This window comes from Nicotiana tabacum, chromosome 6 (assembly GCF_000715075.1).
Source record: "Nicotiana tabacum cultivar K326 chromosome 6, ASM71507v2, whole genome shotgun sequence".
Lineage (NCBI taxonomy): Eukaryota > Viridiplantae > Streptophyta > Magnoliopsida > Solanales > Solanaceae > Nicotiana > Nicotiana tabacum.
In genome coordinates, this window is record NC_134085.1 from 127,023,502 (window position 1) to 127,034,484 (window position 10,983).

General features: G+C 37.8%; 1 protein-coding gene across 1 annotated transcript; it reads left to right on the forward strand.

Annotated features, from left to right (window-relative positions):
* The first annotated feature begins 1,076 nt into the window (after positions 1 to 1,076).
* On the forward strand, positions 1,077 to 10,535 carry LOC107828246 (zinc finger CCCH domain-containing protein 48). Its single transcript, XM_016655526.2, has 9 exons — positions 1,077 to 1,856; positions 2,452 to 2,547; positions 3,274 to 3,363; positions 3,544 to 3,645; positions 3,769 to 3,912; positions 4,070 to 4,189; positions 4,276 to 4,335; positions 9,643 to 9,740; positions 9,833 to 10,535. The coding sequence occupies exons 1-9, from the start codon at positions 1,386 to 1,388 to the stop codon at positions 9,972 to 9,974; spliced, it is 1,323 nt and encodes a 440-aa protein (XP_016511012.1). The 5' UTR covers positions 1,077 to 1,385; the 3' UTR covers positions 9,975 to 10,535.
* Positions 10,536 to 10,983: the final 448 nt, after the last annotated feature.

Here is a 10,983-nt window from a genome sequence, read left to right on the forward strand (position 1 = left end):
TATGGATTTCCGCGCTTTTCTTTTACCTTGTTATGGCTTATTTGATGTTTATCACCGAAAAACTTAAGAATTTGGCTTAATGATCTCTATTGTTGGCTTGCTTAGCAAGTGAAATGTTAGGCGCCATCACGGTCCCGATGATGAAAATTCGGGGTTGTGACAAAATCATAACTCTAGACCTCCTTAATCCATTCTCCAACCATTAACATCCATGTTTGTTAATTTACTACTTTAATTTATTAGTTAATTAGTTAGACATAAAAATCTTAATATTTATAACTTAGGAATTGTTCGAGCCTGTCTTCTGAGTGATATTGAACTGTTATAGTGAAACTTTAGTTCTCTGTGAGATTCGATTCCGGGCTTTTAGACCGAATTATATTTGCAGTGACCGCTTATTCTTTTTAGGACTAGAGTTGGGCGTGATTAGGACACTTATGTAGCTCATATATGTGACTTAGTTTGATTTAAGAAACAGATAAAAAAATAAAATAACCTAAATAATTAATAAAACTAACATAAAAAACTGACTTAATTAGTTTGATTCGTTTCATATATTTGATTTCTTTTTTAAAAATCCTGACTCAAATGAAACCATAACACCCTAAATGTGCTAAAAATATCAATATGAAATAATAAGGACGAATAAGTTCTATTATCCTATATTACTTGGTTCTTTAAATTCCCGGGATTTCACAAATAAGAAAAGAAAAAAATATTCCCTCTGTTTTAATTTAGATGACATGCTTTCTTTATTAGTCCATTCGAAAAAGAATGATGCATTTTTATAATTGGAAATAGTTCAACTTTAAATTCTTCATTTTACTTATTTTACCCTTAATGAGAAACTTTTATAACCACACATATGACCCCACAAAACTTTTACCCCTTAAGCTATTAAGACCACAAGTTTTAAAAATTTTCTTTTTTTCCCTTAAATTTCGTACTGAATCAAACTAGCTCATCTAAATTGAAACGGAGGCACTATTAGGTAGTAACTATTTTTCATAATCTTTTTTCTGGAATTTAGTTAAGAAAAGAGAAATTAAAAAGAAAAGAAACAATCCCATCAGTCACCAGGTCGTAAAGTTTACGCTGTCGTGTAACAAACAAATTGGGGATCCCTTCTTCCCTACTTGGCTCCAAATTTACTCTCTCTGCAACTCAGAAAATTAGGGTTTCCAATTCTCCAGTCCTATAAAAAGCCCTAATAATCGATTTGAAACAAACTCCTCTTCATATATCCATAATATCCAATCGTCAATTCATTGAGCTTCTTGTCAATGATTAAACCCTATTCACTCACTTGGGTTTATCTACCAAAGATCCACTGAAGATTGAATTGAAGATCACACACAGAGGATAGTATAGTAGTATAGGGAGTAATGGATATGGATGGAAGCAAGCGCATTTTCCAACGGTTGGGTCCTCATTCACAAGGAGGGGACAACAACAGTAACAAACAGCAAAAAGTTTGTTTCCATTGGAGGGCAGGAAGGTGCAACAGATTTCCATGTCCTTTTTTGCATAGAGAATTACCGGCACCGCCACATCAGCAGCAACAGCAGCCGCATAATGGGATGCCGTCATCTTCATCGAAGCGGCCTCATGCTTTCTCTTCCGATTATGATAATCGAGGCAGTGCAGGCGGAGGAGGAATGCGTAGGAATCCGAATTTCAACAATACATGGGGGAGAACTGCTGCTGGCGGGGGTGCAGTTGTGAGGAAGATGGAGAAAGTTTGTAATTATTGGGTAAAAGGGAACTGTACATATGGTAATACTTGTAGGTTTTTGCATTCTTGGACTACTGGCGATTGCTTTACTTTGTTGACCCAACTCGAAGGCCACCAAAAGGTGATCAGTTGTACTTCTGTTGGATATCAATTTGTATAGTCTTGATTGTTTTATGGTTTAACAAGTATAGGAAAACTCATTATGTCATATGATGTGTTTTATTTGAATTGGAATGCTGTTATGGTCACAGCGGATGCAGGATTTGAACTTTAATTAGTTCCTATTCTAATTCTACCATATTCCATTAAGTTTACCTTACAACAACAACAACAACAACCCAGTATAATCCCACTTAGTGGGGTCTGGGGAGGGTAGTGTGTACGCAGACCTTACCCCTACCCTGAGGTAGAGAGGCTGTTTCCAAATAGACCCCGGGCATCCTTCCCTCCAAGAACTTCCCACCTTGCTCTTGGGGAGACTCGAACTCACAACCTCTTGGTTGGAAGTGGAGGTTGCTTACCATCAGAGCAACCCCTCTGATGGAGGTTGCTTACCATCAGAGTTTACCTTACTGGGTTCAAAATCTATTATTTGTACTTTCTTTAGGGAGTTTTCATATTGTTAACACATATATGTGGTCTAGCTCGGATGAACCTGTAGCTTATTCACTAGATTGCCCCCTGGTTATGGTAAATTAAATGGGTTTTGCAAACAGGTTGTTACAGGAATTGCTTTGCCATCAGGCTCGGATAAGCTTTATTCAGGGAGTACGGACAAGACAGTAAGAGTGTGGGATTGCCAATCTGGACAGGTTCTCCTCATTCTTTTCCTTTTCAGTTTTGAAGTTATGAAACACGAAAATTGGCATAGGAAAAATGTCTTCGTCGCTTGAAATCTTGATATTGTATAAAATTCACAGGGAAAACTAGGAAAGAATGTTACTTGCACGTCTCTGCTTCTTTCCCTGCTAGCTGAACTAAGCACTTTTCTCTATTAATTCCTGTTAAAAAGCATGGGAGTCAAAGCTTTGCTTTTTATTGCTGAATTCATGGTGAAATTAAACGAGGAAAGAGAATAGTGCAGAACAGTAATGTTATCTTTTGGTTGCATCAGATGTTAATAGCACACACCGTCTCAAAGATAAGGAGAATTCTTTCTCCAGTTTAGCATGTTACAAAAATAAAAATTGAAGTCACTTCCTTGCTGAAGGAAGAAGTAAAATGGAAAGAAAATATTGATTCAGTTTGACAAGTTGTAAGAAAACAAGCTGTCAATGGAAAGTGTGAAACTCTAAGCTACCCATAGAGGGAAAAATTATTTTTGAAGCTGAATTTAAAGGAAAGACATCTTGGAACTTGTAATATATCATGTCTATGTGATAGACATCCTTCCAGATTTCCATTTGAAGATAGTCAATAAATCTCTTGCCTCTGAAACCTTCCCACAGGATATGATGATTTATTCTCTTCGTGAGACTAGTTTCTAGCTTTGGAGGATCATGAATGAATTCTTATGTTGTGGCTTCCTTCTGTTGTAGTGTGCAGGAGTTGTCAACTTTGATGGTGAAGTAGGTTGTATGCTTAGTGAAGGACCATGGATTTTTGTGGGTTTAACTAATCTCGTCAAGGTGAGCTGTGAACAGAATTATTTTCCCATCCTGCTCTCTTTACTGGCAGTTCATCTCTCTCTCTCTCTCTCTCTCTGCATCTTGTCGCATAGACATATGCTGACCTATTTTCAAATATGTACAACACTCTGAATATAGTGAATTTCATTCCTTACGTGGATGTGCGTGATAACTTCACAGGCATGGAATACTCAAACAGGAACTGACCTCAGTCTTGATGGGCCAGTTGGACAAGTCTATGCTCTTGTTGTTGGCAATGATATGCTCCTAGCTGGTACAGAGGTAGGTGTATACAGTTAGTTATAATTAAAAAAAAAAAAGGAAGAGGTATGGAATGGAAGTGCATGCCTGTACAACCTGGTCTCTCTATCTGAAATCTTGTAAATTAACTGGGAAGTACTGCAGGATGGGATATTAGCATGGAAATATAATGGGAGCACCAACTGTTTTGAACCAGCTGCACAATTGAAAGAACACACCCATCATGTGGTATCACTAGTCGTTGGAGCCAACAGACTATATTCTGGTTCCATGGACAATTCAATAAGAGTAAGTCGGTTGGACTGTGATGTGAATTCTCACATCATCTTATGTTTTCTATTTCGTCTTGATGCCTAGAGAAAGCTAGGGATTTTGAGTTCTACAGTTTGACCTAGATGTTGCAGTTGCTACCTTTTTGTTCTTACTGTTGCTATCATGACTTCAGGTATGGAACCTTGAAACTATGCAGTGTCTACAGATCTTGACAGGTCATACAAGTGTTGTTATGTCTGTTCTATGCTGGGATCAGTTTCTTTTATCATGTTCATTGGACCAAACAATAAAGGTTTATGTTTGTTCTTTTGCTTGAAATTCAGCTCTCTTAAGCTTATCCAATCATGTGTCGATTTGATTGTACTTGTTTTTTTATAGGTCTGGGCTGCTAACGAGAGTGGGAACTTGGAGGTTACGTATACTCACCAAGAGGAAAAGGTATAAGAGATTACTTCATCTGTCGATATTACTTAATGACATTTTGGTATATGCTCACATATCAGTATATTAACTACGTCAAAACTGAAACCATGTGTTAGAAAAAAGAGAGAACATAGAAAAGGAAAAGTGACAAGCTTAGAATTATCTATTAGTTTGATAGGGAAGACTGAAGGGAGTCATAAAGTGGTTGCTGGTTTATTGTTGATGGAATATTCATTAAATAATTATAAAGTTCTTTAACTAAATTTATAGTTGTGTTTCAAACTTTTTATACACTTGATAGGGAAAAGAGTGATAGAAGGGAGGATGAGGAGGTGTGTGTCCATTTTCGAGGAGAATGAGTTTGGTTTCATGCCGGGTCGGTCGACTACTGAAGCCATTCACCTTGTGAGGAGATTAGTGGAGCAGCATAGGGCGATGAAGAAGGACTTGCATATGATGTTCATTGACTTAGAGAAAGCTTATGACAAAGTCCCGAGAGAGGTTCTATGGAGATGTTTGGAGGCTAAGGGAGTACAGTAGCGTATATTCGAGTGATCCAGGACATGTATGATGAGCTAAGACACATGTAAGGACATCAGGAGGGGACTCTGAATACTTCCCGATTGAGATGGGGTTGCATCAGGGATCTGCACTTTGCCCATTTCTGTTTTCCTCGTTAATGGACACATTAACGCGACACATTCAAGGGGAGGTGCCTTGGTACATGTTATTTGCAGATGACATAGTTCTGATTGATGAGACGTGTGGTGGTGTCAACGAGAGGCTGGAGGTCGGGAGACATACCCTTCAAGCTGAGTAGGACCAAGACCAAATACTTGTAGTGCAAGTTCAGCGGCGTTGCCCAAGAACCGGACGGGGATGAGGCTTGATGCGCAGTCATTCCCAGGAGAGAGAGTTTTAAGTACCTTGGGTTTGTGATTCAGAGTGATGGGGAGATAGGTGAGGATGTCACACATCATATTGGAGCAGGGTAGATGAAGTGGATGCCGCTTCCGCTGTCTTGTGCGATAAGAATGTGCCGTTGAGATTTAAAAGGAAGTTCTACGAGGTAGTGGTTAGACCGACTATGTTGTATGGGGCAGATTGCTGGCCGGTTAAGAACTCCCATGTCCAGCAGATGAAAGTAGCAGAGATAAAGATGTTGAGATGGATGTGTGGGCACACGAGGTTAGATAGAATTAGGAATGAAGTTATTAGGGACAAGGTGGGAGTGACCCCTGTGGAGGTAAAGATGCGCGAGGCGAGGCTGAGATGGTTCGGGCATGTTAAGAGGAGAAACACAGATGCCTCAGTCAGGAGGTGTGAGAGTTTGACCTTGGGGGGTAAAAGGAAGGGTAGAGGTAGGCCGAAGAAGTCTTGAGGAGGGGTGATCAGGCAGGATGTGTCGCAGCTTGAGCTTACTGAGGACATGATCCTTGATAGGAGGGTGTGGAGGTTGAGAACTAGGGTAGAAGGTTGGTATGTAGCTGAGCGTTTCCCTTTGTCTTCCTTAGTTAAACAATATTAGTGTTAGTATGGTATCCATTTTACCCTTAGTTTGCTATTTTCACATATCTTGTATCGTTAGTACTTGCCATCAGTATTCCTTTAGTTTGATATCATTATATATCTTGCACTGTTATTACTTGTGATAAGTACTTCTTTCATCTTCCCCTTTGTTATTTTGGATTTAGTTTTCTAAATATCATGTATTGTTATTTCTTGCTATCAGTGCTTCTTACATCTTCTCTTTAGCCGAGGGTCTTCCGAAAATAGACTCTTTGCCCTACCAGAGTAGGGGGAAGGCTGCGTACATCCTACCCTTCCCAGACCCCATTTGTGGGAATACACTGGGATGATGATGTGTTGTTGTTGATAGGGAAGAGAGTCATAAAGTGGTTTAAGTTTATTGTTGATGGAATTTTCGTTAAATAATTATAAAGTATAACTAAATTTACAGTTGTGTTTCAAACTTTTAATACACTTGCTAGATCAAAAAGTTAGACTACATTGATGTTATTGAATATTCTAACTTAATTAGTAAAAGAGTAATATATGTAATACAAACTAAAAGGAAAATTAATACACCCATCGTCCCAAATGAATGATAGGGTTATTAGAACTTATTAATTTTGTTTGTTTCGGATGATGATTGCTCTGTTTTGTTTAAAATACAAATACAAAATTATATATTTGGAACTGCAATAAAATTCTAGAAAGCACTCCTTTATAATTGAGATATTCGAAAAATGTTTGAGAAAATTGTAGCAAAAGAAAATGTTATTTGAATATCCAGATTGTAAGGGCATTTTGGCCAAGCAAAAATTTGAGTGAATATTTTTTTAATTATGAATTGAATTCTGACAACTTGGGCCTTTTACTGAATAAGTATGTTTCATACAATTATTATGTTAAGTTGCTAAATAAAGATAGTATAACATACAAGCTAAAAAATTAACTAAGTGCTGTAAAAGAAGTGAACATTTAGATTTTTGAAATAGAATTTCGATTTTAATTTATTATTCAGCTCTAATGAAAACAAGATAGGATATTATGTTAGCATCAGAGATAGGAGATTAGCTAAACAATTGAGTATATTGGGTGGGAAATGGAAGTAAAAGAGAGCAAGATTTAGTGATGTGGGACAAGAGAATCTGGGAATGATAGGAAAAAGATGGTTGCTTGCCGTTCACTTTCGTTGGCATTGGATGAATAAACATTTTAAGGCCCTGCTGAGGAAACAAAAGGAAAAGCCTTCGTCGGATTTCCCCGTGTGGAAGGCTTATGGAGCTGGCCATGAGTCATAGGGTGGTTCTGATTTCAATACCCGTCAAAATCTGCAAGGACTAATATTAGTGTGGACAGGTGCTCTCAGAATTACAGAAGTTAATACTTAATAAAGATTCTTCAGAAGTGGTTTTGGAGTTCTCTCTAATTGATCCTCCTCCTCCTTGCGGAAGACCATATACATGGTTTGGAAATAATATTGATACCTTTGCTTCTAGAGTTGATAGATTCTTTTTAATCAAACGTATTAAATTTCTAAAGCAAAGAGTACATTCTGCAGTTTCATCTGTTGTCATTGGTCGTTGTCCTATTTTACTGGAGTGTGGGAGTGAGACAAAACAAAACCATATTCGAGATCGACTGGTTGAGATGCGTTAGATAGTTATGGTTTTGAGGATTTAGTGGTCAAATGGTGGAAGTTAGACATAAAGGAATAAAACATTAAGATGCTTGATCCTTGTAAAAAAAACACTAAGATGTCTGAATAATTGAAAGAAAATAAATCCAGAATTAGAGAGAATTGTACAGATGGATAGCATGATGGGGAGCGCGTGCGAAGATGTGGCAAAAAAATTGGCATTGCTCTATAAACCGGGATATATTTCTAAAACCTGTCCTGGAGACCAAAGCTCAAATCTTCTGGGTTTACAAGTTGGTAAAAAGGCTAAACAATTTAAAGAATATCAAGAACTCATAACGAATGCAACTCAATTAACAAAATGGAAATAAGTGGGAATTCAGAGGAAGATCCTGTTCATCACACATTGGAATTATGAATCACGAGAACCTCTTGACCAAACTGGAGCGATTATAACTTAGCTACCGCATCGGTTGAATAGAAGGAATGGTTACAAAGACCATTTATAGAGATTGGAGAAGGAAGTTGAACAGGTCATCAAACAACTCGTTGGAGATGAAGTTCCTGGCTAGTCTGTTTCACCATGACAACTTTTCAGAGATGCTGAGTACCGGTGATACATTAATTTATGTGGTGCTGAAGAAAGGGAACTACTATATCTGAGGGTTTTATATTACTGGTTTTCGAGCCAGTGTCTGGCCTCCATATGAATCTGCCAAGAAAAACTATTTATTCACGGCAGTTTATTTTGGGCAACATAGAAATGTTCCCACCCTCTATCTTGGGTTGCATTTGGGAGCAAAATTTCAGGACAATGGAGTCTACAAAAGAAATGAAAAAAAGCTGGCGCCTTTGGAAGAAGCAATATGTCTATTTTGGGAAAGATTGACTTAGATAATAGTATATCCGCTAACCTATCGAATGTTCATGGTGCATATTCCAGATAAAACTGAGAATGTTAACACATTAAGAAATGATTTTCTATTGGGAGATAATCAGGATAGGAAGGAGCTGCATCTTAGTGTGATGTAAAGCAATCTTAAAATATGGTGGCCGAAAGGCGGGGAACTTATGACTGCATAATAAGAGTCTCTTGTTCGAATATGGCTGGGGATTTGATGTTGGAAGAGAAGAACTGTGAAAGGTGTTTAAAAAAAAAGACATAAAATGACTGGTGGGCTAGATCTGGTACCTTATCTTATAGAGTTGCAATTTGGAAATGCATTAGAAATCTCCAGGAATAGTTCCTAGATAAGTAAGATCTAATAGGAAGAAGGATAAATTTGTTGGCAGTCTAGCAGATATATAATACTACTTTGTAAGACAGGTTTCCAGATTTATACATGCTTTCGATTAATAAATAAAGCTCTCTAGCGGAATGTCTTAGTGGGTGTAACTGGAATGTCCAATTTAGGAGGAACTGGAATGACTGGGAGTTGAAGAGTTAATTTTCTATTGGAACATTAAAGAAGGTGCTTTTTTCTGTGCCTCTGGTAGAATATCTCAGTATGGGGATTGGATTCGGAAAATTCAACTACTGGAAGAATGAGGAGGCGAGGTTGATTGAAGACCAAAGTGATTCTCTGAATTGGATGGCTGGAGGGGATGGTAAATTTCTGAACGGTCATGTTTGAGACAAGTGTCAATAGCCTTGGAGGAAGATATGGAAAACCAGTGCACCCCGTAGGGCCCTTTATTTGCTATCTTAATTTATCATTTGAAAAAAATAAACTATGTTGCTCGGACTCTGGTAATGCCGCCGGGTGTGTGTCAAATCCTCCAAAAGTAGTGCATTTTTGGATGATCCAACACGGGTGCAGCGGCACATAGCCAACATTTGCGAATGTTTGATTTTAGAACTTTTATTTTTTTAATTATGTCTAGTTATCTATTTCAGTCTGGACAAAAATACAAAGTCAGTGCCCGAGATTTGCCAAAACATTACACATTTTGGAGTTTGACCGCGTATTCTAAATCATGTTATACAATTCTGGACGGGAATCCACTATTGCATTAGTGATTTGAGTAATTGCATATAGATCAGAAGAATGAAGCTTGCTTGCTTCATCTATCAAACTCCGATGATATAGTTAATGCATAACTTTTTTGATAAACAATGAGATTTTCCCATTTTGTACATGTTTGCTCTGCCATCTAACAATGTTGTCTATCTATAGGGTGTGCTAGCTCTCTGTGGCATGCATGATTCAGAAGCAAAGCCTGTATTGCTCTGCTCTTGCAATGACAAAACGATTCACGTCTATGATTTGCCATCGTAAGCTTCACACTCAGCCTTTATGTTGTTGGAATTCATTGTTGGTTCCTGTTATTGAATGGATCATTTACAACATTTCTTCTTCTGGTTAGCTTTTCCGAGAGGGGGAAAATATTCTCGAAGGAGGTCGTTCGTCGAATTGAGATCGGTCCTGGTGGTTTATTTTTTACCGGTGATGAATCAGGTCAACTTAGAGTTTGGAAGTGGTTAACTGAATCCAGCAGTACAGCTTGAGAGGATTGCTGCATCTATAGTGATAATATCCTTGTTATTGGCCAGCAGTTATCTTGTTATTCTTCTCCTGTTGAGAAAATGTACCAAGCAAGGGAATATATAATAAGATAAAGTAGTATCAGTTTTGATTTTTCAGAGGTAGGACTCCAGGTCACGTCCTAGCAGCCCGGCTTAGGAGCCTTGCCGTTTTTGTTGCTTTTAACTATTGAGCTCTTGATGGGATCCAGGCATATTTTTTCTTAGTCTGGTTTGTACTCAAAATCATATGATATTCATGTAATTCTCTGGAGGACATTTCTGGTCTTCTCCTCTTGATGAATCAGGTCGTTCACGAGTTATGGATGTAGCTCAAAAAGTCCTTGTGTAACCTTGAATAAGATATGCACGACCAGAAGACTGAAAGCTTGTTCATTGTGAACTATGTTTCTATGAGTGCAATTCCACCGAGTAGTATTATAGAAGTTAGTATTCCTAGAGAATGGTATAGAATTATTTCTTATCTTTCGTGTTACTTCTGTAAGGACTTATTTTAACAGTCTTCTAAATAGGCATGTTTGGTTATAGTTTGGTGACTTCGTTTTTAATTCTTTTTTGAGGTAAGTTTGGAAGCTGGCTGCTTTGCTATTAGTTGTAAATAGGGGCGGCAAAATGGTTAAAAGAAAACAGTTAACCACCCATATTATCCACTAAAAAATGGGTTGGATAATGAACTTTTTAAAAATGGGTCAAATATGGATAAAAACTATATTATTCATTTAGAAAATGGATAATCAATGGGTCTAACTTTTACATTTGTAAAGCCTCAAATTGGGAGTTCCTCAAGTTAGGGAGACTAAGAATTCTTCCAAAAGTGATCATATGCAAGAAGTCATGGATAATATGGTCCGCCGGTTAACCCGTTTTTTATCCGTATTAAATATGGGTCGGGTCGGATAATTTATCCGTTTTTTCATCATTACCCGTCTTCATCCCGAACCATATCCGACCCGACCCGCCCGTTTGACACTCC